The sequence below is a fragment of the Heterocephalus glaber genome, unplaced genomic scaffold, assembly GCF_053883595.1.
Source record: "Heterocephalus glaber isolate CG9 unplaced genomic scaffold, H.glaber_assembly_v1.0 deba00001720, whole genome shotgun sequence".
Classification (NCBI taxonomy): Eukaryota; Metazoa; Chordata; class Mammalia; order Rodentia; family Bathyergidae; genus Heterocephalus; species Heterocephalus glaber.
The window spans coordinates 4,672,180-4,699,624 of record NW_028258433.1 but is presented as its reverse complement, the minus strand read 5'-3'; the positions used below and the strand labels follow the sequence as shown (position 1 = coordinate 4,699,624).

Genomic DNA, 27,445 nt, shown 5'->3' with positions numbered 1-27,445 from the left:
TGAGCTGGTGTTCCACTGCTCCTGGCTTAGAGGAAGGGGCTTCTGGGCCACTGTCTGTCCCACCAATCCCAGCCCAGAGGAAGGGGCTTCTGAGCCACTGTCCCACTGCTCTAGGCCCAGAGAAAGGGGCTTCCAGGCTGCTGTCCATCCTGCCCCTCCTGGCCCAGAGGTAGGGGCTTCTGGGCCGTTGTCCATCCCGCCACTCCTGGACCAGAGGAAGGGGCTTCCAGGCCACCATCCGTCCTGCTGTTCCCAGCCCAGAGAAAGGGGCTTCTGAGCCATTGTCCCACTGCTCCCAGGTCAGAAGAGGTGAGCTGCGTGTGTGCTAACAGCATCCCCCCCCCTTCCCGGGTCGAAATGAGAAGACACGTAAATAGTCTCAAAACAAGACTTCCAGATCACCTACAGCAACCCCAAAGGGAAATGAGATGGAACACTCTGATACTCAACCACCTGGGCCAACTGAACTGGCAACAAAAGAGGATCTGAAAAAAATGAAATCAGAAATAATTTCTCAGATAACAGCAGAGATTGTGCTCATAGTGCAAGACGTGATTAATAAATCTAGAGGGGAGCTGAGGAACATGATGGAATCCCAACATAGGAAACAAATGGAATCCATAAAACAGATACAAACAGATTTCCAGGAGATGAAAACTCCATTGAAAGTTTACACAGCACAATAAGCCAATATGAGGACAGAATTTCAGATATAGAAGATAAGATCACAATTAGTGACCAGGAAAAGAAAAATTGCTTCAAAATTGTAAGGGAACATGAGAAATCAATCCAGGAGCTGCTAGATGACGCAAAGAAAAATAACATAAGACTGATTGGAGTCAAAGAAGAAACAGGAGAGAGTGTAGATGACATAAAAAACTCTTCACAGAAGTAATGGCAGAAAACTTCCCAAGGAGGGAAAAAGAGCTTGACATACAGATAAGGGAGGCATGTAGGACTCCAAATAACCTTGATCAAAAAAAAACCTACACATAGGCATATAATTGTTAAGATTCCAGAAACACAACAGAAGAACAAAGTTCTACAAGCAGTCAGAGAAAAGAAACAAATCACATACAAAGGAAAGCCCATCAGAATCACAGCAGACTTCTCACCACAAACCATCTAGGCAAGAAGAGCTTGGAGTGACATATTCCAAGCCCTAAAAGAAAACACCCTCCAACCCAGATTGATGTACCCTGCAAAACTATCTTTCAAAATTGATGGAGAAATGAGATACTTTCATGACAAAGAGCACCTTAGGAACTTCGTGAATACTAAACCAGCACTCCAAAGAATGTTAGACAATATCCTAGGAACAGACATTGGGGATCACAGCCCCAGGAAGCAAAGCAGAATGAACCCATCTGGCATGACAAGAAATTAAATGTAAAGGACGAGAACCCAACAAAAAGAAAAAGTCATGGCAATGACAAGTCAATACGTTTCAGTTATAACCATCAATGTTAATGGTCTCAATTCACCAATCAAAAGAAATACACTGGCAGAATGGGTCAAGAAGCAAAATCCAACAATATGCTGCATACAAGAAACACACTTAATTCAAAAGGAAACTCATAGACTGAAAGTTAAAGAGTGGAAAACAATACTCCATGTGATGGGAACCCAAAAATAAGCAGGAGTAGCTATCCTCTTTGCAGATCAAGTAGATTTCAAACCAACACTGATGAAGAGAGACAAAGAAGGACACTACAGCCTTGTAAAGGGAACAATCCAACAGTAAGAGATGACAATGATAAATATCTATGCACCAAACACTAGTGTGCCCAACTATATAAAACAAATAATAATGGACATGAAAAGTCATATATGCACTAAGACAACTGTAGTGGGGGACCTCAATACCCCACTGTCGCAAATAGATAGATCAACTAGACAAAAAGTAAGTAATGAAACACTAGAACTCAATGGAACTCAAGTACAAATGAACTTAACAGATGTTTACAGAGTCTTCCACCCCACAAAAATCAGAATACATATTCTTCTCAGATGCACATGGGTCATTCTCCACAGTAGGCCACATACTTGCTCATACAACATGTTTAAGTAAGTGCAAAGGAATTGAAGTTATCCCCTGTATATTATCAGATAATAGTGCAATGAAATTGGAGATCCATAGCAAAAGAAACTGGAAAAATTTCATAAACACATGGAAATTGAACAACACACTTCTGAATAACCAGTGGGTCACAGAGGAAATTAAAGAAGAAATCAGACAGTTCCTTCAATTAAATGACAATGACAATACAACATATCAGAATCTATGGGACACAATGAAAGCAGTCTTATAAGGGAAATTCATAGCAGTGAATACTCATATTAGGAAAACAGAACGAGCCCAATTAAACAACCTGATGCTGAACCCCAAGCTTCTAGAAAAAGAAGAGCAGGACAAACGCAAAGCTCATACAAGGGAGGAAATTATAAAGATCAGAGAAGATATCAATGCCATGGAGACTAAGAGAATGATACAAAAAAATCAATGAAGCCAAGAGTTGGTTCTTCAAAAGAATAAACAAAATTGATAAACCCTTAGCCAAGCTTATCAGAAAAAGGAAAGAAAAGGCCCAAATCCATGCAATTAGGGATGAAAAGGGTGAAATTAAAACAGACCCAGCAGAAATCCAGAGGATCATCAATACCTGCTTCCAGAACCTATATGCCAATAAGATGGACAACACAGAAGAAATGGACAGATGCCTAGATACATATGAATTACCAAAGTTGAATGAAGAAGACCTAAAACTTCTAAATAACTCAATATCAACCAATGAAATTGAAAACATAATTAAAAACTTATCAACTAAGGAAAGCCTGGGCCCTGAAGGCTTCACTGCTGAATTCTACAGACATTTAGAGAGGAACTATTGCCACTACTGTTTTAACTCTTCAATGAAATTGAAAGGGAAGCAATACTCCCAAATTCATTCCTGGAAGCAAGCATCACCTTGATCCCCAAAGCAGAGAAAGACCCAACTGAAAAAGAAAACCTATAGGCCAATCTCACTAATGAACATAGATGCAAAAATCCTTAATAAGATACTGGCAAATAGAATGCAAAAGATCATCAAGAAGATCATACACCCTGACCAAGTGGGATTCATCCCAGGGATGCATGGATGGCTCAACATACGCAAATCAGTCAATGTAATATACTATATTAACAGAGCCAAGGACAAAAAACATATGATTATCTCCATAGACACAGAAAAAGCATTTGACAAAATCCAATATGCATTTATGATAAAAACCCTACAAAAAATTGAAATAGATGGTCTCTACCTCAAACTGATAGAAGCCGTCTATGAAAAACCAACAGCCAATATCATACTAAATGGTAAAAATCTGAAATCCTTTACACTAAAACCAGCAACAAGACAAGGATGTCCACTATCATCACTCTTGTTGAATATAGTTTTGGAAACATTAGCCACAGCAATTAGACAAGAGAAAGAAAGAAAAGGAATAAAGATAGGAAATGAAGAAGTCAAATTGTCATTATTTGCAGATAGCATGATACTCTATAAAGACTCCACCAAAAGTCTTCTAGACTTAATAACCAAATTCAGTCAAGTAGCTGGTTACAAGGTCTACACACAAAAATCAATAGCTTTCCTCTACACGAATAACAGACACACTGAGAGAGAAATAGGGCAAATAATTCCTTTCACAATAGCATCCAAAAACTGAAATACCCAGGAATCAACCTAATGAAAGAAATCAAGGATCTCTTCCCTGAAAACTATGGCACTCAAAAAGAGAGATTGAAGATGATATCAGAAAATGGACAGATATCCCCTGCTCCTGGGGAGGAAGGATCAATATACTGAAAATGGCCATACTTCCAAAACTGCTATACAGATTCAATGCAATTCCAATTGAGATCCCAGCAGCATACATCATGGACCTTGAGAAAACAATCCAAAAATTCATTTGGAACAAGAAGAGACCCAGAATAACAAAAGGAATTCTAGGTAACAGAGACATGGCAGGGGTCATCACAATGACCCCAACTTGCAACTATACTACAAAGCTACTGTGAAAAAAACAGCACGGTACTGGCAAAGAAACAGACCTGAGGACCAGTGGAACAGATTAGAAGATGCAGAAACAACACCAGACACACTCAGCCATCTCATCTTCAATAAAGGAGCCAAACACCCTCACTGGAGGAAAGATAGCCTCTTTCATAAATGGTGCTGGAAAAATTGGGCTTCAACTTGCCAAAGATTAAAACTAGACCTCTATCTTTCACCATGCACTAAACTAAAATCAAAATGGATTAAAGACCTAAATATTAAATTAGAAATGCTGAACCAGTTGGAACAGAGGTTAGGTAGAACTCTTGAAGACATCAGTGTAGGAAAAGATTTTATGAACAAAACTTCAGTTTCCCGTGAACCAGCACAAACAATCAACAAGTGGGATCTCTTCTTCTTAAAAAGCTTCTCCACAGCAAGAGAAACCACCAGCAGTGTGAAGAGACAAACCACAATGTGGGAAAAAATCTTCACCTGCTCTTCCTCAGACAAAGGTCTACGATCCTGAATCTATAAAGAACTTAAAAAGATCAGACCTCCCAAATTGAAAGACCCAATCTGAAAATGGGCATCTGAAATGAACAGACATTTCTCAGACAAAGAAGTAGAAATAGCAAATAAATACATGAAAAAATGTTCAACATCACTGGTCATTCGAGAGATGCAAATGAAAACAACGCTGAGATTCCACTTCACTCCACAAAGAATGGCTGCTATCATGAAATCAACCAATAACAAATGCTGGTGGGGCTGTGGGGAAAGAGGAACCCTGCTCCACTGCTGGGAGTGTCGACTGGTGCAAGCACTGTGGAAATCAGTATGGAGATACCTCAAAGAACTAGGACTGGAAGTCCCATTTGACCCTGCTATTCCACTGCTGAGAATCTTCCCCAAAGAATTAAAAGAATCACACCACAGTGATATATGTGCACCCATGTTCATAGCAGCACAATTTGTACAGCTAAAACTTGGAAACAGCCCAAATGCCCATCAACTGGAGACTGGATAAAGAAAATGTGGTTTTTTTCCAAAAATGGAGTACCACTCAGTCATAAAAAATGAGAAATTAGAGACATTTATAGCTAAATGGATGCACATTGAAGTGATATTCTTAAGTAATATAAATAGGACACACATGTATAAATACCAAATAGTTTCTCTAGTGTGAGAAACTGAAAGTGTAAATAAGGACTAAAACGTATAATACATAATGTGAAATAGGAAGAAAGGGGGCAAAGGGGAAGAGGAAGTGGGAGGGGTAGGGGATAGAAAAGAAGGGTATAGAATTAATATGAGAAAATGGAAAAATGGAAACAGAATCTTTGTAAATAGGGTGGGATGAAGTGGTTGAAGGGAGGGCTGGGCAAGGGTGAAAAATAAGAACCAAGAGAGATTATGTAAAGGTGCAAATTTCCAATGATCAGTGTCATTATATTGTTTACCTAAAATGTACCAATGATTAGAATGAATAATCGATAATGCAAAATAGCAAGAAAAGGTCCAAACGGGTAGAGGTAGTGGGAGGGGCAGGGGAAAGGAAAGAAAGGAAAGGAAAAATCATGAGAAATGGAAAGAATGGCAACAACGTCTTTGTAAATAGGGAAGAGTGGAGGGGGTGAAGGGAGGGCTAGGAATGGGGAAAAAATAAGAACCAAGATGCATCATGTAAGGCTACAAGTTTCCAATGAGAAATGTAAATGTGTTGTATACCTAAAATGTACTAATAAAAGGATTTAAGTAATAACCCCCCCCCAAAACCTTGGTATTCCATGTTCATTGTAACATCTGAATTCTTCTATGAAGATGGATTTAAAGATGAATGGGAGGACATGGAGCTTGTCACCAAAGAATGTACTTGTTAGAAGTTTTCAGACACAGCAAGACCTGGACCAATTTAAGAAAGTCAGTTTTACTTTGCACTGAATCCACCTGTGCCCTTATCACCTTTCTTGCTGCTACCACTGGTTAAGATTATCCTCCCTTACTTTTCCCTTATTTCTCTGTTTAGCATTTGCTAACATTGCCACTTTAGAGCCAAGTACTGTAAACACAATAAGAAAATATATGAATTACTTTATAATGCCTTTTGGTGTCATCTTGGCAGTAGGTTGATATGTGTCAGACAGGAAGGACAATTGAATTGAGGTGTGGCATATGACTGCCATGCCTGACCTGAGTGAGATCCTTTCAGCAAACATGCCATCATCAACATGCATCAGGAAACCACTAAAGGGCCATGCTGTTCTCAGTAAACAGAATAGATGGCCATAAAAAAATTAAGACAGGACGTACCATCTCCCTGGCATTGAGAAGTCTGATATTATTTACACACATGCACTGACCTTCCTAGGAACTTCAACTACAAGCATTCCACTCCAGATTCCTCCAGACAGCACCCCCAACCCCAAACTGTATAAAACTGCTTTTTCTCTGGCCAGTCACTGACATCCTTGTTGATCTCAGCCTGTCTGCACTCAGACAGAATAAACCAGCCTTTTGCTCACACAAAGCCTATGTATGGGTGGTTTCTTGTGTGCTGTTTGTTATGTTTGGTGCCAAAAAACAGGGATAGGTTAACCCTCCTTTAAGGATCATGCACCCTGGCCCAAGCCTTTTGTCCTACTGAGCCCATCTAGTGACATTGGCCCCTGGACCTTGCTCCTGTGCTCCAGGAAGCTTCCAAGCTCCTGTCATGTTGACTATTTCAGATCTATTAAGACTTCTCTCTCCTCTCTGTGCCCTTAACACTCTAACTTTAAGACATTTTCCCTCCTTGCTGCTGCCTGATCACAGCTGCTGTTCCACTGTCTTACCTCAGCTCCACTTCCTCCCCTCACCCATCAGGATAGAGAAGTTCATCCTTGAAACACCCCCTAAGAAGAACTGTCTTAGTGCCTGGTCAATTGCAGAGATGTCTGCCTTGACCACTCACCCACACTCTGTTATGGCCCCGAGTCACAGCTAGAGACATCTGCTGTCGACCTGGTTGGTGCTCTCAATTATCTCTTTCTGCTTTCCCTGGAGAACCTTCCTTTTTCTACGTCTGTCCTCTCTCCTAGACTGTCTCTTAATCTGAAACCATTTTGCCTCTACCCTGAGCTGTAGCCCAAATTTCTGATATTCTTCTATAACACTGTATAAACCAGAGAATATCTCATAATGGCCAGAAAATAGCACTTTTGATGTCTCTGTTCTGCAGAACTTAGACAACTACTACTGGAAGCTGACCAAATGGTCTGAGGTGGCTTACGTTCAGGCATTCTTTATACTCCATAACATTCCCACTTTGTGCACCTCTTGCCACTCCTCTCAAAGTCTTTCTAATCTGAACCCCCTCCACCCAACACTGACTTCTGACAACAAATCCAACTGATCTTGCTTTCCCTTGGCAACCTCCCATGCTTCCTGCAGCAGCTGCAATCACAGCCACTTTCCTGTCCCTCCCCAAGCCTCCTGATGCTCCAGGTCAATCCCCTGCTGAGCCTTCTGCAGCTGTCCCTGCCAAACCTCCTGTCTATCCAACACTGCCCCATGAATCTAACCCTTTTCTATACACTGTACCTGACACCACTCCATTTCATAACTGGTTTGGATTATGGTTTGGCCTTTCACCCCAACTCCTTGCCCTGACTCCAAACTCGTGCTTCCTGCAACTCAATTCCTACTCCATGAGGCAGCAGGGGCAGAGCTCATGTTCCTTTCTCTTTGACAGACCTCTCTCAAATTAACCAGCATCTGGGCTTCTTTTCCTAATATCCCATCCAATATATCCAGGAGGTACAATAGCTAACCCAGTCATATAATTTCACCTAGGCTGATTTAAATATTACCCTTACCCCCACACTCTCCTCAGATGAGTGAGAATGAGTAATCTCCCTCACCAAGTTTTCTGCGGATGAACACCAGCTCATTCAGGCCACCCTTACAGTGAGCACCATAGCTGTCCCCAAGCAAGACTCAAATTGGATCAGGTAGGGTCTGGGGACATAGCCACCTGAAATCACATGGTTGATTACTTGGAGAGGGACTTCACAGGGTGGCCCACAAGGCAGTTAATTTTGATAAGCTCACAGAAACCACTCAGGCCAAAGATGAAAACCTGGCCCAGTTTATGGCCTGCCTGGATGCTGCCCTTATGTAGTTCACAGCATTACACTGAGAAAAACCAGAGGACCAACTCTTCTTAAAATGTACTTCAGGGCCGGGGATTTAGCTCATTGGTTTTGCTGCCTGCTGTGCAAGCGCAAAGATCTGAGTTCAATCCCCGGTACCAAAAAAAAAAAATGAACTTCATTACTCAGTCTGCTCCAGATATTTATAAAAAACTACAAAAACAGGAGACTGGCCTCAAACTCCAGAGCAGGAGCTAATTAATTTGGCCCTTAAAGTTTTTAGTAACAGAGAGAAAAGTACTCAACAGCAGCTCATTTCTGAGCTACAGATGCTGGCCTCCACTGTAAGAAACCTCCACAGTTGGCTGCCAAGTTATCTACTAATGGATCAAAGGTGCCTCTGACTCGAGGCATCCCTTGAGGGCCGTCCTTCAAATGCCACTGGAATGATCACTGGGCTAAGGAATGCCTGTACCCCAGGATTCTTCCCAAGCAGTGTTCTTCATGTGGAGATCCTAACTGGAAGTCTGATTTCCAGCACTAACAGCCACCCCTACCACTTCTGGGCCATGATACTGCGGCCTACATAGCTGAAGTGTCCACAGGAGGAGAATGGTGGGGGATAAAGAAAAGATAAACAGATACAAAAACCTGAGGACAGGTAGAGCATTCCTCTTGATGGGAGAAAAGGACTGCCTGGTAACTGCAGTGCATTTATTTATAGTTGTAGCAATAAGGGAAGTGCAGGGGGAGGTGAAAGGGGGTGCCTGTGAGTGGAACAGGAAGAGTGGTTAAGGTCTGCAGAACATCATGCTTGATGGTTTTATGGTGAATAGGCAGGAAGACATGTCCACTTCTCGGCCAGGGCCTTGCTCCACCACACCTTCTTGTTGCCTGTTCTCCTTCCATGGGACCCTGCCTCCTCCAAGGGAGGAAGTGAACAAGATATGGGTTCCTCATTCCACACTGGGGCCTGCCTCATCCATTGGAGGAGGTGAGTTAGGCCCAGCCATAGTGATCTACAGCATAGTGCTCTCAGCACCATGACCCCAAAGGCCCCAACTAGCTCCTTTCCAGACTTTCTTGGCCTGGCCACTGAAGACTGATGCTACCCAGAGGCCTTGGAGGCTCTTTCCCCCTATTCCCTTTCTTAATTGGTATAGGAGCCAGCCATTCCACCCTTCCTCCTTTTTAAGAACCAGTCTTCCTGGGCCCAACTACTGTTGTGGGTACTAATGGCAAAGTCTCCAGACCTTTTAAGACATCTTCAATTTGGTGTCAATTGGGCTATACCTTTCTTACACTTGTTCTTGGTGATTCCTACCTGTCTCATTCCCCTTTTGGAATAAAACATCTTAAAAAAGTTGTCTGATACATAGACCATCCCTGGGATAGAGCCAACACTTATAGCTGTCCTAATCTCCACTTCCCTGCCTCCCCTTGAGACTCCCATTATTTCTACCCATCTCAACCCCAGAGTCTAGGACACTTCTACCCCATCACTGGCCTTATCCCAACAACCACTTACCACCCCTCTCAAGCCTAACCACCCCTACCCTTCCCAGTGACAGTATCTCATTCCTGACCTGGCTTTACAGGGCTTACAACTTATCATTTCTCACCTATGTGCCACAGTCTCTTAATCCCTGCCAATTCCCCTTACAACATCCCCATTCTTCTGGTACAGAAGGCAGATGGCTCTTATAGGCTGGTACAAGATGTCTGTGCAATTAGTCAGATTGTACTTCCCATACACCCCAAGGTGCCAAACCCCTACTAACTTTTGTCCTCCATCCTTCAATCCACTATTCATTACTCTGCCTTAGATCTTAAAGATGTCTTTTTCACTATCACCTGCACCCCACCTCACAGCCTCTCTTTGCCTTCACCTGGACAGATCTGGACATCCCTCAGTCCCAACAGCTGACCTGGACCATCTTGCCTCAGGGCTTCTGGGATAGCCAGCTCCCACTACTTCAGTCAGGCCTTTGGACATGATTTACTCTAATTTCATCCCTCTTCCTCTCCTCATACAGTATGTAGATGACCTTCTCTGCAGCTCCTTATATGAGTCATCCCATAAAGATACCCTCTTTCTTTTTTTTTTTTTTTTTTGTACCAGGGATTGAACTCGGGTCCTTGTGCTTGCGGAGCAGGCAGCGAAACCACTGAGCTAAATCCCCGGTGATACCCTCTTTCTTATTGCTACAACATCTAGATTCCAATAGGTATCATGTCTCTCTCTAAGGCCTAAATTGCTTCCTTGTCTGTCACTTATCTGGCCACCATTTTCCAAAAACATATCTGAGCCCTACCTTGAGAACTTGTCCACTTAATTTCCCAGATTCCTATTCCCACCACCAAACAACAGCTCCTCTCCTTTCTTGGCATAATAGGATATTTCTGCCTCTGGGTACTCAGCTTTGCCCTTCTCACTAAACCCCTCTACAAATTCACCAAGGAAGATCCTGCTGAGCCCTTAGATCACAAGATCTTCTTTCACTGATCCTTCTAGTTCCTAAAAGAAGCCCTAAAGATAGCTCCCACATTGACCCTCTCAGACCTCACTGAAACCTCTATGAACTGTAAGCCAAATAAACCCTTCCCCTTTTTAACTTTGGGTGTTGGGTATTTTGTCTCAGCAACAAGAGAAAAGTTACTAAGACAGAAATTTGGTACCAGGAATGGGCTGTTGCTGAGACACTACCTGGCCATGTGGCTCAAGAGTCTATGGAATTGGTTTATAGGAAGGAGAAGAGTTAGGAAAGGTTTGGAGATGCCAGCTGAAGAAATAGAGCTGGAATGCCTTAGGCTGTTCAGTATGGGAAATTCTGGTCAGAGCTCAGAAGACCAGAAAGCTGGTAAAGACCAGGCTCAGGAAGTTTCTTCTGGGAAGGACTGTATTGGCTGTTGGATTCCAGATGATGTGTGTTTTATATTGGCAGGAAGTTCATCTGCATTTTGTTCATATCTAGAGTTTCTGCCTGAGACTGAGATTAAGAGTGCTGGACTAATCTGGCAAAAGAATTTTCAAGGCAGTCAAATGTTGAGGTGCTGGCATGGCTACTGTTGGGGGCTTTTAGGCATACCTATATTGGGAATCAAGAGCAAAGAGCCCAGCAGAATGATTTAAAAAGTTGTGAGTTTGGCCAGAAAGGAAGCTCCACTAAAGCTTGGACTGCAAAAACAGAGCAGAGGAGATCTTGATGGCTGAAAAGGAACCACAGAATAGAAAAGATAGCCTTAGGGCAGCATAAGCAGCAGAAGTCCAGCCTTTGCAGCCTCAAAATTTCAAAAGTGAAGGACTTTGCTTTGAGAAGAGATTCCCATAGCACCATGTTCCAGAATGGCAGCAGCCTATGGAACTTGTTCCAAAATGTTGGCTTAGGGAAGTTGTTCCTCGGTATTTGGTTCACAGGCACTGGACCCCTACAGCCAAGAGACAATGGAGCCTTGCTACAGCTACACTGGCAACAGATCTTGGTGTCATTTGCATGATGCTAGTTTTAGAAGCATGCAGAATGCAAGAATTGTGGAGTCAGGAAGACTTCCTCCCACAGTTCAGAAGAATGTCTGGGAGGCTAGGCAGTGTGGCCCTTAGAGGGCAGTGTGTAAAGCTGTGAGTGTGAGGCCAACAGTGCAGTGGAGACCCCAGAAGTCTGGAAAATCCAGGAACATAGATCATCTGAGAAAAGGTGCAAGGAGGCAGCAGAACCGGCCCAAGAGAGAAGCCTTGGGAGCTACAACCATCTGCAGTGCCATAGGGGCAGAGCCACCTAAACTTTTTAGAGAATCTTGCTACAGATTCCCACGAAAGCTGGAAATGAAACTGTGGGATTTATTGTTTGCCCTGGTAGATTTTGGACTTGGTTTGGTCCCATTCCTCTGTATCCATCTGTTTGTAACTTTTGGAATGGAAATGTCTATCTTGTACCATTAAATGTTGGAAGCATATAACTCTCTTTTCATTTGTACAGGGGCTTGCAGCTAAGTTTGCCTTAAATCTCAGAGGAGACTTCGGACTTGAATTTTTCAGCGGTGCCAAAACTATTAGGACTTTGGCAGCTCTTGGATGAGTCTTTGGGAGCCAGGGGCAGAATATTTTGGCTTGTGTCTAGATATCCCCCCAAAGCCTCATGCAGTCTTTTTCAGAAGTGGCTTAATCTGGAATGCGTGATGCTGGAATTAAGGATGTGTGATTACTAAATGAATGACTGGTTTATCCCAGTAGTCTGGATTGGATCAAAGGGGCAGAAAGACACTGTTAAGACCCACTTCCTGCTGCTTCTCCCAAAATGAACTGTTGCTCCTCTGTCACTCTGACTTGGAGCCAGTCAATTATGGGCTGAAACTTCTACAAATTGTAAGCCAAATAACCTTTCCCCCTTTAACTTTGGGTGCCAGTATTTTGTCTCAGCAATGAGAGAAAAGTAAGTAAGACACTCATCCAATCCTTCAGCCTCTATACAGTATAACACAGAGGATGTGCTGCAGGGGCTCTGACACAAAGTTCCCAGCTCACATCCAATTTCATTCCTGTCTGAACAGCTTGATCCCACTGTCTTGAATTGGCTGCCATGCCTACAAGCAGCTGCCACAGCAGCCCTATTACTCCTAGAAGCATTCAAAATCACTAGATATGCTCCACTTACCCTTTAGTCTTCCCACAGCCTTCAGGGACTCATGTTTTCATCCCACCTCTGACACTTTCTCTCCACTTCCCACCTTCTTCAACTCTATATGCATTTCATGGAAACTCCCACAGTTACCATCACCCTGGGGCGCAGTTTTAATCCAGCCTCTTATCTTATCAACCCATCACTTCTTTATAAAAAGCTGAACCACATGACTGCATGTCTTTAATACACCTAGCAACTAACTTCCCCTTTTCCTCACTTCGCCACTTTCCTTCTTCACCCTAACCATACTTATACTTGGTTTATCAATGGGCGCTTGTACAAGCCCATCCCCAACTCCCCTGCCAAGGTGGGATATGATATCGTTTCTCATGATTCTATTATAAAGCTCTCTCTCTGTCCATTACCTCTCAACAGGCTGAAATAGTTGCCTTGACTCATGCTCTCACACTAGTTGAGGGCTTACAGGTTAACATCTATAACAATTCCAAATATGCATTTCATATATTACACAGTCATGCTGCTATCTGGGAAGAAAGATGGTTTCTCACATCCCAAGGGTCATCAATAATTAATGTCCCATTCATTTAAGCCCTTCTCCAGGCCTCCTTTTTGCCAACATGAGTGGCTGTGCTTCACTGCAGGGGACATCAGAGACTTTCAGATTCCATAGTGGCTGTAAATGCCTTTGCAGATAAAACTGCAAAGGAAGCAGCCAATTTCTCCTTCCATGCCCCTAAAGGTCAATATTTTACCCTTTCCAGCTTTACCCCAGCCTACTCCCTTTCTGAAGGCCAACAATATTAGGATTGCCCCACCAAGGATGGATGGCTCTTAAGTCAGGGAAAGTTCCTCCTCCCCACCTTACAGGCCCACATCATTCTTTAATCCTTTTATGACAATTTTCATGGTGGCTACAGACCCCAAACCCAACTGCTTGAGCCTCTTCTCTGCTTTTTCTCCTGGAAGACCCTCCTCAAAACTGTCCTTGCTCAAGGCTCTGTTTGCCATGTGACCATGCCTCAGGGCACCCTGCGGTCTCCTCCTTTTCCTACCCATCAAGTGTGAGGTTTTTCTCCAACTCAGGACTGGCAAATTGAATTCACTCACATGCCTCAAGTTCAAAAGCTAAGGTACCTCCTGATCTGGGTTGATACCTTCACTGGGCAGGTAGAGACCTTTCCCATATACTCAGAAAAGGTCTCAGCCATTGTCATCTCTCTCCTAGCCAATATTATTCCCTGGTTTGACCTTCCCTCCTTCATTCAATTAGACAACGGTCCAACTTTCATTGGTCAAATAACCTAGGAGGTGTCCAATTCACTTGGTTTTCAATGGGAACTCCACACCCCCTATTGGCCTCAAATCATCCAGAAAGGTAGAATAGGCTAAGAGCCTTCTCAAGGACCACCTATTAGGCTCACACCCCAGCATCATAAAGACTAGGTATTCCTTCTCCTGACTGCTCCACTTTGAATCCATGCCACTCCCCAGGAACTCATGGGATATAGTCCATTTGTGCTTTGGCCACACCCCAGCCAAGAGTATAACCTCATTGGAGACTATCTCCCCATCTTACAACAAGCACAAAAAGAGGTAAGAAGCACTGCTAACCTTCTTCTGCCTTTTCTTAACACTCAGCCTCACAAGGATGGCCTAGTTAACAAATCGGTTTTAATTAAAGATTTAAATCCCTGGTACCTACAGCCTAAGTGGACAAGATGCTTCCTGGTCATCTATAGCACCTGTCTGTTTACAAGACCCTTCCCAGTAGATACATCATTTTCAGTTAAAGCTGTGCCCTGCCAATAATCCACCTGACCCCTCATCATGGAAATTGCAAGTAATCTCCCCCATCTCCCTCAGGCTATGTTGAATTCCAGAGAGCTCCTGAGGTGTCCATGGTTGATACAGAGTACCTAAAACACCCCGTGTTTCTGCTATGCATTTTCCAGTGGCTTTTACTCTTAATTCTGCTGGGACTCTAACTCAATTGTCTTTTGCCTTGGGAATGGAATCATTTTTTGAGCTCACATTCGTCTTCACCCTTATTAACCCTGCCTTCCTCCTCTCTGCTCTCTTTGGTCCAGCTAGCCCTCCTGTTCCTTTTGCTGTGCCCCACAGTTGCGCCCCTATTGCTTCTCCCAGTGGCCCCTAATTATCTCTCTTGCGCCATGCAATTAACTCATTCCCTGCTAAACCTGTCCAATCCTTCCTTAGCCAAGAATTGCTGGCTCTGTATCCATGTCTATAGCCACCTATATGGCCATTCTGGTTTCTCCCCAGGTCTGGGTCCTTACTAACCTCATATACCACCAATCAGTAGGAAACAAAGGGCCCATTCCAACTCCTCCACAAAAAGTCGGTAACCACTTTCTCCATCACTCACAAGACAAAAAACACTCAATAGGAACACAGGGCCCAACTCCTCCAGTCTTATTTCACTAACGCCTCTGAACACTAGAGTCCAACAAAGCACACACATGGCCCCATAACCACTGATACTACTCTGACCTTTCAAGCCCCTGTTTGCATTCAACATAATCTGTCCTCTGGTATACCACTAGGATATCTACTCTCCCATCAATATAAATGCTACTGTTACTGGCCTCAGGCAACCATGCCAACTACCAGGTTGCTCAGGATGCCCCATTTATTCAGCCTGTCTACTTTTCTAGTCCCCCTAAGATTATAAATACATCACTGCTCAATAGACAGTCAGAATTCTGCAATGGTCACCATTCCCATGCATGACCATATACCCATGGACCCCTTGTCACCATCTCCCACCCACTCAGAGTGCCTCCTCTTGTTTACCTTTGACCACCAAAACATTCTTCCTAAAACGGGAAAACAGAACAATAGGTGGCAATCAAATCCCCTACCAGGGGCCCTTCCAGCCCCTGACAAGCACTGCCCTGGCAGGTACTCTGGGCATTTGGGAGAAAGAAAACCAAAGACTCATATACCTCTAACATCCATAGCTTATTCTGCTTACCCAGCAAAGATCTCCTCACATCTGCTGTCAAACTGGTGCCCTTCCCCATCCAGTATCCAGGGCCCCCATCAGGGTTCATGTCTCCTTTTCTATAAATGACCTTGAATGACTAGAACAAATAATGGGCTTCTAAATTTCTCAGATTCTGGCAGAGTATAATTATTACAGGCTCCAAAATTTCTTCCCCTGCCTGATTTCCCAGAAAAACCTTCTCTGACATGGTTGGGCCACATAGAGAATCCCAGATCCCTAGGAGGTCCTACAGGACTGGGTTTTTTGTGGATTTCCGGAGAGATTGGAGTAGGATGGCAGATACCCCTTTGTGTTGCCTTCTAAAAAATACCTTGATAACTATCTATGTGGGAGGCGACGCCAGGCTTGCTCTGCCAAACTTACTCTGCACACCAGACACTCTTACTGGAAGAAACTTTTCCTCCTTTCCTAACCCACACTTAACCCCTTAAATTCTAACCCTGATCCATCAGATGAGCCTCCCCCACATTGGCTTCCTCCTCCTACCTCTCTTGAGTCAGCACCACCACAGCTCCAGATACAGCTCAGGGATCCATTGAAGTAGATCAACCTTCTACCCCTTCTCCCTGGTCCTTCCGCCAGTTACTCTCTTGCAGCAGCCCATGTTGCTCCTGTAATCCTTCCTCTACCAGCTGAAAATAAAAAACTGAAAGGCCTAGGGAAACAAAAATTGGTAAATTTACTTTTGGCTTCCAATTTGAGTATTTTTAATTGATATGCTTAAAATATTTCTTGTGCTTTGTAAATTCTTACACTACAATTACAGGGTTAATTTGTTCTTCTGCTGCTTCAGTAGAGATAAGACACTTTCAAAGCTGACTTGGAGAGTTAAGAGCCTGCCAAATTTACAATGTAACAACCCTCTTCTCTTGTCCCAACTCTCCTCTCAGGTCTAACTGTTGCTTTTAGACAAAGATTTTAGCTCTCATTTCTTAAATTGATACTTGACATGAGCTTTTCTGTATAACTAGCAGAGACACCAAGACTGGTCAATGAAAAACAATGGGGCAGAGCTGCTTCCTTGGACAGTTCCAACCTGGTTTGTGACATTCATTATTGCTGACTTCATGGTACATTAAATGTATTCATATTTTCCAAGTGTACAGGTCTTCAGAGATACAAAACTGAAAAACATGTCATCATAATGGCAGCTTCCAGGCTAAAGTTGTTTATGGTGATAAACTTTTAGGCTCAAATATCTGACTTTCCCTGACTCATGTTCCACTACTTGTGATAAATGTGAATGCCAATCTAGCATGAGACAGCCAGCATTGTTATGTATATGTTGAGTATGTGTTAACATCACTTAGAGATTCCCAAACACTGTGCAGTCCAAACAATGTCACATAAGGTATATCTACAGGCAGATACATTTTTTTTGGATGGCACTTTATTGAAGGATGACAAATTTAGGTATAAGTTTCATGTCATTTAATATAATGATGTTATTATCGTTATGCTAAAATGTCATATTTTCCTTGGTGGAGTTGGGAGGGGCTAAAAGGATATTTTTGCAGGTGAGGTTCCTGGGTAAAGAAAACATGCAGAGCTGACATCAGCCACAAGACCAAGAACAAACATCTTTATTCCTCAACTCTTATATAGGCCGCTATACAGCCTTAAATCATTATGTCCTTACATAACTGCATATTGCATGCACAATATTCTCTGCTAAGTCATGCTTATGTAACTGTGTCCCGTTGTGTGCATATGCTAGATGTTGGGGTCATGTCCTTAAGGGTCCTCAGGTGTCCTGGGTTTTGTAGGTGATCCCCTACAAAGCCTGTGACCTCATCTCTTCTTTACAAAGCTTTAGCGGACTCTTGACTTATGAACTCAATCAGTTCCTGAGTGCTGCTTGTTTAAGTCAAGTTGACTGTAAGTCAATACAGCTGAGATCTGAATGTTTTCTTGGGTATACACTATAGATAACAAGAGGCAGAATTAGGTCCATTAACCTAATTAATCAAAGTTGTTCATATGTCAGGCCAATCATAACTTGAGGGTCCATTGTAATTGTTATTTGTTAACATTCTGTAGGAATTCAACCTGTAAAACAACCATGATTGGTAAGGAAATAACAGTTCCCCGATCATACTGTGTATTTCAAGGTGGTTGATCTCTAGATAAGACCATAGGATTAAACCTACGATATTTTGGCTCTGGCCCTCCAAGGTCAACAAGGACCAAGGAGGGGACATTTTCTATAGGATCCTACAACTTTGCTGAGTCACCTAACCTCCTATACAGGGAGGCTGTTGGATTTCAGAGGACAGGAGTCAACAAATACAATATGCTAAAAGGAGGGTTACCAGAGAGAAAAACATCTCCATGCTTCCATCAGAAGCCACATGGTTGGTCAAGCAAGACCGTGAACTGTTCTGTTGGCTGATACTGACAGATGATCTGAGAGGCTCTGCGTAGCTGAGCCTGGGTCCCAAGCCTTATGTTGAGGTGCCATCTGTAGCTGACCCAACCGGCCAGCCTTGTTCCAGGACCTATACTCGCTACCTTGTTCTCTCTAATCCAGGGGTGAATGAGGGTGAATGACAAAGAGACATGGAGTCAGTTTAACATGCAGGCAGCCAGGGGGCTCTTGCCTCTTAGTAGGCAGAGGAGCCCCCTGGGTCTGGCTCATCTTGCCTTCATTCACCCAAATATGAGTGCAAACAATCAAAGTAACACAAGATTCATCTGCTTTCCAATATCCATTAGTAAATACTCTGGTAAACAACTTAACCTCAGCTGTCTTAAGTTTTCCCTAGAACCTGCAATATGCAATCACCACTGAGTTCAGCCTTTCTCCTTTGTACTCAGAGAGGCCAATCAGGCCTCAATTCTCCTCTGGTCTCCAACAACTCTGCACATTTCCAAAAGTAAAGGCCTGAGGACTCTTAACTGACACTGATAGCTAGCAAGAGATTAATCTTGAATAACACAGATATCACTTTAACTTGGTCATGAACACCTGCTCCCCCCCACCAAAAGTGTTTTTCTCTGCAACTTCTTTTAAAGCATTTCTATTATTCTGGCACAAAACTACTCCTTTGCTTCTCCCAGAGCAATCTTCTAGAGATTTTCTGTGATCTCTGGCTTTAGGGATCCTTTTCTGATTTTACTCCCACTCAAATAGTTTTTTCTCTTGTACTCTCACTCAGATTGCCAAAATCACTCAAAATATAATGGCTCCATTCAATGCCCTCACCAGATTGGCCTCTACCTGACCTAAATAGCTGATTTGGTTTTCCCTGCCCACCTTGGATCCTGGGTCTCAACCCCAGCTGGACTATTTGCCTCTGTAAAAGCTAACATAAGGGGCACCACCCTGGCTGAAGATTCTGATATTAGGGTCCCAAGAGACCTAAGAGGAATCCATCAGATCTTCAAAATCCTCTGGCTCCCACAAAGGTTCATCACAGACCCATCACAATCAGTACTAACCCTGGCCCACAAAGTCCCTCTGTGTCACCAGACAACAAAACAACTCTGCTTCCCTAGTACCCTCTCTCCTTCCTCCTATCAAGTTACAATCCAACTCCTCCAACATTCTGACCAATGCAATGTTAATCACGTAGAAATCCAAATACAAGTACCTGGATTTACTTCCTTTCAAGGCAGTATAAACTCTACCACATCCAAATACTACCAAGACAGAGGAAAAAATTCCCTTAAAGACTCTCCTTTAGTCCATGCTGGGACTCAGGAATGCAAACATTTTGACATACCCAAGGTCTTTTTAAATCAAAAATTTGCCTCTCTCAGAGAGGAAGGTTCTACAACTAGTTTCACCTCTCCCTTGACAGACACAAACTTTAGCTCCTTTCATATAAGCTTGAGGCTATCCAACACCTTCTTCCCAACCCACCTCCCCATCTCCTTTTTCAGTTTGACTTCTCCAGATACCTTTCTCTAGTTTCTGGCATCTTTTGGATATATGGCACCAGGCATATGTCTGTTTCCCCACAAGCTAAATGGAAACCTATACACTGAGTCTCCCTTCTCCCACCTTCAATATGGCCACATCTGATCTACCATTTCTGTCTCACCCATGACCCATGTCAGGGCTCAATGTATAACCCAGTTGGCCCCTCTGTTAGGTACCCTGGAAGTCCTGATCAGAAGTGCTACTAGACTAGGGGGTCTGGGAATCTCCCTGTCTGAATTAACCTGTCTCTCAAAGGAGCTAGCAGAGTGGCTAAAAGAAGTCTCTGACCAGCTAGGACACCTCCAAGAGCAGGGAGATTCCCTAGCCTCTGTAGTCCTTCAAATTTGCCGAGGTCTAGATCTCCTCATGGCCTCACATAGAGGCATCTGCACCCTTGCTTCTTCACTAGTAAATTGGACATAGAAATGGAGCTAAGAGGTTAAAAGACCGAATCTTAAGACTCTTAGATATCAGCTCACAAAACATCCTGTCCCTCTCTCTCTCTCTATGGCTACTTCTCTTCTGAATCCTCTCATTATTTATTTATTTATTATTTTAGTACCGGAGATCGAACTCAGGACCTTGGGCTTGCAAGGCAGGCACTGTGCCACTGAGCTAAATCCCTGGCCCCTGTGACTCCTCTCATTATTGTAGTCCTCACCTTATTTCTGCCTTGTATAATCAATTTATTACAAAGATTCTTTTTCAGGAATGCATGGTGGCCATCTCCAGGGCAACTACCAAAAAACATCTCAAGATGGCATTTTTGCTCCAGTCACTCTGGCTCCAAGAAACCCCTCACCACCTTGATTAGCAAGAAGCAGCCAGACCAGAGATGGCGGCCTGTTTCCCTACACCCCTTTGGAGACTGCAATGATCAAGACAGGATAAAAGTACTGGTATCTTGACTAAAGCTCACCATTTCAGGAGATCTAAGTCTATTTATTTAACATTTGGTTTCCCAGGTGAAATAGCCAGATTAGCAAAAAAAGGGAATCAAAAATCCCCTGCTAAGTCTCCTGGAAGTCTCTTGTCAGAAGCCACTTTCACCCCTTCCCAACCCTGAAACCCCTCTGAGTCTGTAACAGAGCACCTTCTTGCTTCTGCTTGCCAGGTCAAAGAGGTCCTTCTAAGGTTTGCTAATAAACCTGCTTGGATTGTTGAGTCTTGCCACTCCCTTGTCTCAATAAGTAAAGTCTAAGAAACTATAGAAGCCAAAAGCAACCTAACTAAAGGTAAGGGAATACTCTGGTGAGGCTCTCTGTATTAGTCACCTTAACAACACTGGGACAAAATACCTGACACCCACAATTTAAAGGACGAGAGGTTTATTTAGCTCATGGTTTCAGGGGGTTCTGTTCATGGTCGGCTTGCTCCAAGGAAGAAAAAGCATGATGGAAGGGCCAGGTGAGGAGAGTTACTCAACCCATAGCAGCCGCAAAGCAGAGAGAGAGAAAGGGAAAAGCTGGGGACAAGAATATATTCTTTCAGGTCATACCCGAGACCTATCTCTTCTAGCCAGGCCTCACCTCCTAACAGAACATTTAGCTATGAGCTCACTGATGGATTAACTCACTGATCAGTGTAGTGCCCCCATGAGTCCCTTCCTTTCCAAAAGCCCCACCTCTGAACATGTGAGACTTTTGGGGGGGCATTTTAGATCAAAACCATAAAAGGATCCTGAAACAAAACTGTTAACAGCCACTTAGGTTCATCCACTCAACTCTGACCAAATCAAAGGAGGCCATACATTTGGGTAAAAAGGATTTATTCAAAGCTCTCTCTGAAGAGATGGAGGGGCTTATTTGCCTCAAATCACCACCTCACCATTTATAGGTGGGCAAGGGTCTTTTATAGTAAAGAACAGAGGGCAGAGAGGGAGAGTGAAGAGAGATAATGCAGATCTACACTGTCAGTTACTTTTCTCATTGCTGAGACAAAATACTGACACCCAAAGTTAAAGGAGGAAGGGTTTATTGTAGCTTACAGTTTGTAGCAGTTTCATTTCATAGTTGGTTGGCTCCAAGCAAGGGTGACATTGCAGAGGGGCATCACAGAGGAGAAACAGCTCGTGGCGGGTGGAAGGCAGCAAAGCAGCAAAGCAGTAAAGTAGCAAAGCAGCAAAGTAGCAAAGCAGCAGTGTAAGGAATAGCTACAACTCTCTTTCTATCCCTTGTATTCCATCCAGGGTACCTGCACTCGTATCTAGGGTGGAGCTTCCCATTACCCACACCCAGAACTATGCCAAACCAATCTCAGTGGACTAATTTAGTAAGCACACACCCTTAATCTCAGCATCACATACCCACATATCCAGCCACTTCTGAAAAGCTCCACCTATGAATCTGAATGAGGCTTTGGGGGAACATCTAGACACCAGCCATACATCCACATTTTCTTATCACTTTTAGCCATCTTTAGCTTATTGTCCTCTTTCTTGTGGAAAGGAAATTGGCCTCCAGGCTTCCAGATGTCAGCATCTGCATATTCCGTTCCTTCTTCTAGGCTGAGAAGTGAGGGAAGCTATTTATGTCCTAGACATCAGGAAGCCACTTGTCTCTAGAGGAAAAAAAATCTCTGTGCAAAAGTCCTGGGTTCTATCTCCAGTTCAAGGGGGGAGGGTTAATACCTTATTAAAATGGACATTCTGTGACTCTGGATGTAATACCTGAAAAGGCCACAACCTCATTTCCATAGTTGTTTCAAGGAGGGATGCATAACTTGAATTATGATCAAATAGACAAAAGTCGCAGTGGGAATTTATATTTGAGGAACTTTGGTGCTCAATTGCTCTAATGAGCTCTCGTGATCACAACGGTATTAGTGAAGTAAGTGTAAATACTAGGGACTATGACTTTAAACTATTACATTTACAAATTAGAAGATTATGTTAGTGCCCCAAGAAAATTATTCACATAGGTAGAGATTCGTAGTTTACCTTGTAGGGATCCAAAAGAATGGGGAGGGGAGGGAGCCAGTCTAGTGGGAGTGGGAGATGGCAGGAAGAGAAAAGGGCGCCCTCAATTTAGGATTGCCAGTAATTCGTTTGTATTTATTTACTGAACAAACACATAGCACTTATTCCTAGCACAAACTTCCCCAAAGTAATTGGTTTTTATTTCTCCAAATAGAACAAAAAAGTTAAGACACTAAATGATTTTTCCCATAAGTATTTCTAATAGTTATGGAGTCCGCTCTGCAGGACATCCGTCGTTCGATAGAAGGTTATGAGCCTAAAATTACGCCTGGTGGTTTTTTCGAAATGGTGGCTACCCAACTCTTGCAATAGGAAATGTTGAATCCTCTTTGAAAAGTTAGCTGGTTCTTTTCAAAAGCCGGAAAATTCATACACTGCGAGAAGTTTCTGTACCTTTTTAAGAGAGCTAGGAACTCATTTTCTCTTTTCCTTCAGGGGTGAACGCCAGATGAGGTCGCTGCCTTTTTTTTTTCTTTTTAAACAAAGTTGGGGTTCTAAATAACTTCCCAGCTCCAGTTCTAGGAACTCGTTCCATTCTACGAGTGTTGCATGCAATGGATTCTGGGAGACCGAGTCTCCGTGTTGAGAGGTTTACAGGGCCAGCATGAACGGTGGACTTCAATTCCCACAGTGCCTGGCGGGAATTCGTAATTTCGGCCGTGGTAACCCTGAGGTGGTCGCCATCTTGCGTACGGAGGTGCAGCTCTTGCCTCTGAGTCTGACGCCTGGGATTTTGGTTTCTCCCTCTCTGCCTTGTGATGGTGTATGAGTGTTTTTTCATTTTGACGGAGTTTCGTGTCTTGTAGGAGAATTTCTTTTTGGGGGTGAGGTAAAGGTCCATGCAGAGCCTGTAGAAGAAGGTGAGTTGACGGCCCATTTTAGGTGAGGGTGGGTTGGTGACGTTTTGTTTCTTCCTTTTGGCCGTTGGCGGCTCAGGTTCTCGCCAGCTAGCTTCGAACCCTTAGATTCATTGTAGAAGCTAGAAGTGAACTAACCTCTGAGTCTCAGAGACCTCAGAGTTCCTAGATAGGAGCTGAATATGTCTCCGTTGGGACAAAGAAAGTGGGCGACGCATTTTTATCCAAGCAGCTCAGTTTGGAGGTCAGGAGGCTAGGCGAGGGGTCTAGGTTGTGTTTAGGCCACACTGGGTTAATGCAGTTCTCTTGCTCTTCCTTGGGATTTTTTAAATTTTATTTTTATTTTTTTAACATTTTGCCTGAGGAAATGAAAGCTGAAAAGTAGCCGAGGTGGGAGACTATTTCCCAGAGTATGGTGTTCTCCAAAGTTGTAGCTTCCTTTATCCTTTCTTGGCCAACTCGCATCAATCACTAGTTCATCTTTTTGTCCTTTCTTTTTTCTTCGTATTGGAGAAGAATACCAGGGAGCAGACAGAATGAAATAGTTTTCAGCAGAACAAGCTTTTTAAATTATACTCTTGAGTATTCCTAACACATTTGAAGAGAAGCAAAGTTTATTTTATGATATAGACCAGTCAGCTGGAAAAGCCAAATGTTTTGATTTGGGAAATTGCCAGATCTCTTCTGTAAGCATAACATATTTGTGTCATCAGTGCAACTCAAAGTTACTTCTTTTTCTTTCAGATTGCCACATTATATCCTTGTGGGAACTGCTTTTGCACTTCTCACAAGGAAAAGGGCCCACAAAGACTGTATTTCAGTAATCTAACATTTGGATGCCAAAGAAATATGTGGTTGTTTGAATTTGGAAATTAAAACCATATTCTCCAAAGGACATAATAGTGGTTTTAGACAGGAAAATGTTTATGATAACCAGTTTGGCTATAAAAATCAATTTGCTTGTCAGTTTTATTCTCTTTCTATATACAATTGTGTATCTGTATCATCAAAATATGGGTTATTGACTCATCTCTCCAAACTGACGTTCTTAATGCTCAATTCAGAAATAGATTGTTTAAAGATACTTATTTTTTAAAAGGGTGTTAACTTTAGTGAGACCCAACCCATAAATCGTTGTGACGCTTAAATAGTAAGTGGTAATAAAATTACAATTTGACTCTCGTATTTTGAGAGATGTTACTATTGAATACTTGATCAGTTGAATTGTCTTTTTCTAATTCTTTATGAGGAAATATTTGTTTATATTTTTTTAAATATTCTTTAATTATTGTGTGATTTATTTACTCCTTAGATGCCTTATGGTGAAATTGAAGCTAAGTTCTTGGGACCTGGAAAAGAACTAACAAATGAACCATGCTATAAAAAATTGAAGTCAGCCACCAAAGCTTATATTTTCCCACATCGTAGCAGTGCTGATTTTCTTCAGGAGGACAAAACCCAAACTACAGATTTGCAGAAACCTTTGCGTAATGAGATGCCTTGTAATAGACTAGATGTTATTGAATCTATTGGTTCACAAATTTTACAGCATGGAAAATCTCCATTAGTATCAACAGATGATGAAATATATAGTACAAGTAAAGCATTTATAGGACCCATTTACAAACCCCCAGAGAAAAAGAAATGTAATGAAAGAAGGAATGAGACAGACACTCACAATGATACAAATGGCAAAGGAAGACAAGAAAAGAAACGGAAATTTTACACCAAAAAATTAGAGATTGACACTGAATTATCACAGTTTTACAAAGAAATTGAAGAACTCGAAAATGAAAAAGATAATTCAGAAGTCAGTTGTAAGGAATCTGAACCATCTCAGGAACAACTTCTTCCGTATTATGAGGGCTGTAATAATGATGTCTTAAGATCTGATGAAGCAACTAAAGATCTTAATAGTGCTCTTCAGTCACATTGTGGTTATCAGCAGTACTTGGGCAATGAGCCAGGCAAATATACCTATGATGGACAAGTGATACCTACATTTTGTGATACTTCATTTACTTCCTTCAGGCCTGAATGGGAATCAGTGCATCCTTTCATAGTGCCCCATGGTCCTCCTCTTCCCAGTTTTAACTATCATTTAAATATTCAAAGATTTAGTGCTCCACCAAATCCATCACCAAGTATTTTCCATGCTCAAGATGACTATCAGATTCAAAATGGGTATGATGTAAATAGTTGTCATGTTAACTGGAATTGTTTGACTTTTGATCAGAACAATGAATATACTGACTGTAGTGAGAATAGCAATAGTCTTCATCCCCCTAGAAGTGGCTATAGTGTGCAAGATGGATATGTGAGTAACGGTTTATGTGAAATCAGAGAAAGAAGCTGGAAAGAGCCTCCTATGGACAAGCATAATGGAATGGACAGGTTTGTGAACCAGCAGTTTCAAGAAGAAAAGTTAAATAAATTGCAGAAATTACTTATTCTATTAAGAGGTCTGCCTGGTTCTGGGAAAACAACATTGTCTAGGTAAGTAAAGAATACCAAGTGAGTGCTTGGTAATTTTTTATTTAAAAATATAAATGATTTGTAATCATGACATGTTTTCATGTTTCTAGTAGAAGAAAATATTTTATTATACTGTACAGTATTTGAGAATGGCACCTGGGAGTATAAATATTTTGAAAAGATTTTCGATAGGGGAGGGAGAATTGTCATGTATGTTTCTATTTAAGATTCTGTTACGAGCTTTAAAAATAGATACACCATGTTTAATTATGACAGTGATGAAAGCAAATGCAGCTTGAGAACTTTGCTAGCCTTCCCTCTTAGGTCAGCTATTTAAGAAAAGTTGGATTTAGTCTTAAGAAGGCTTATAGCTTCTTGGCCTTTTGGCTAATATCAAGTGTAGTCTTAGAAGGCTTGGGCTTTGACTTATTTCACTTTGTGACCTTGGGCATATTTTGCTGCCTGATAGTTGAATGAATGATACTTATTTTTCTGGAATTATTTTTACAACTTAAGGAATTTTGAAAATGTTAATAAGCACTGTGTCCTGTTCATATCATTGAATGAAGGCATGTTAAAAACATCATTTTTACCTAGCTTGATCTCTTTTTTTTGTAACTTCTAAGTTAACCTGAACTTCTTCTTGTAGCTGTAGATCGTATAAAATACAACCCATGTCACAAAATTTTTATATATTAAAGTACTCTAAAATTGTGAATCACAACACAAATGGAAATAGTTGGAATTAAACTTCCATTCTTAAGTCATATACCTATTCCTCAAGTAAATACATATATTACATATAATCATCCTATTATCCCCAGTACAGTTAATTCTCCTTGAAATTCTATCGAATTACCACTACTTTATTCACCTATAGTTTCAACATATTCCAATATGTTGTCTTAAACCTGACATTTCTTTTTTATATTTCTTCTATACCTACTTCTAGTCAAATGATTCTGTCAGACCCCTTGATGCAGTTTCCAAATATCAGTATTTATTTTCAATATTTATTTTATATTCATATACTAATTTTGAAGACTGTCCATGTTTGTGAAGCAGCCTCGCTCTTTTTAAAGAGTTGAAATTTCATCATTACAGAATCCTCACTAAGGAAGAATAAAAATTGCAAAGATCAAAATTTAAATTCAAAGATCATACTTTGTAATCTGGCTTGAAATGTTTATGTCATACATTAAATCCGTCTCTAATTTCTTTTTTCTGAAGAAATTTTTCTTCAGATTTAGATCTTCTCCTAAGTAAGTATAAATTTGCAAAACAGTTCCTAACCTAAACATACCAAATAAATTTTCTCTTTGTGGCATAAATTCTACATAAACTGCGAAGAAGCTGCACACCTGTAATAC

At 42.0% G+C, this 27,445-nt stretch overlaps 2 protein-coding genes across 7 annotated transcripts in view; one reads left to right on the top strand and one right to left on the bottom strand.

The window, feature by feature from the left end:
• Pds5b (PDS5 cohesin associated factor B) overlaps positions 1 to 23,290 on the bottom strand; it is a 283,823-nt gene extending 260,533 nt beyond the window's left edge. For 4 of the 5 annotated variants that reach the window (XM_087199485.1, XM_021266499.2, XM_087199487.1 and 1 more), the window contains exons 1-2: positions 23,137 to 23,289; positions 16,328 to 16,496 (exon numbers count right to left, since the gene is read on the bottom strand). The gene's annotated coding sequence lies outside the window, so the exon portion shown is untranslated. Of the gene's footprint in view, positions 1 to 16,327; positions 16,497 to 23,136 lie in introns of all 5 variants that reach the window. The other variant, XM_087199489.1, reaches the window with a different exon arrangement.
• A 100-nt stretch (positions 23,291 to 23,390) lies between these two features.
• The window catches only part of N4bp2l2 (NEDD4 binding protein 2 like 2), a 165,107-nt gene continuing 161,052 nt past the window's right edge, over positions 23,391 to 27,445 (top strand). For both annotated transcript variants that reach the window (XM_013075843.3, XM_004854762.4), the window contains exons 1-2: positions 23,391 to 23,603; positions 24,913 to 26,096. In XM_013075843.3, coding sequence (XP_012931297.2) covers positions 24,913 to 26,096 — 1,184 coding nt within the window. In that variant the 5' untranslated portion in view covers positions 23,391 to 23,603. The remainder of the gene's footprint in view (positions 23,604 to 24,912; positions 26,097 to 27,445) is intronic.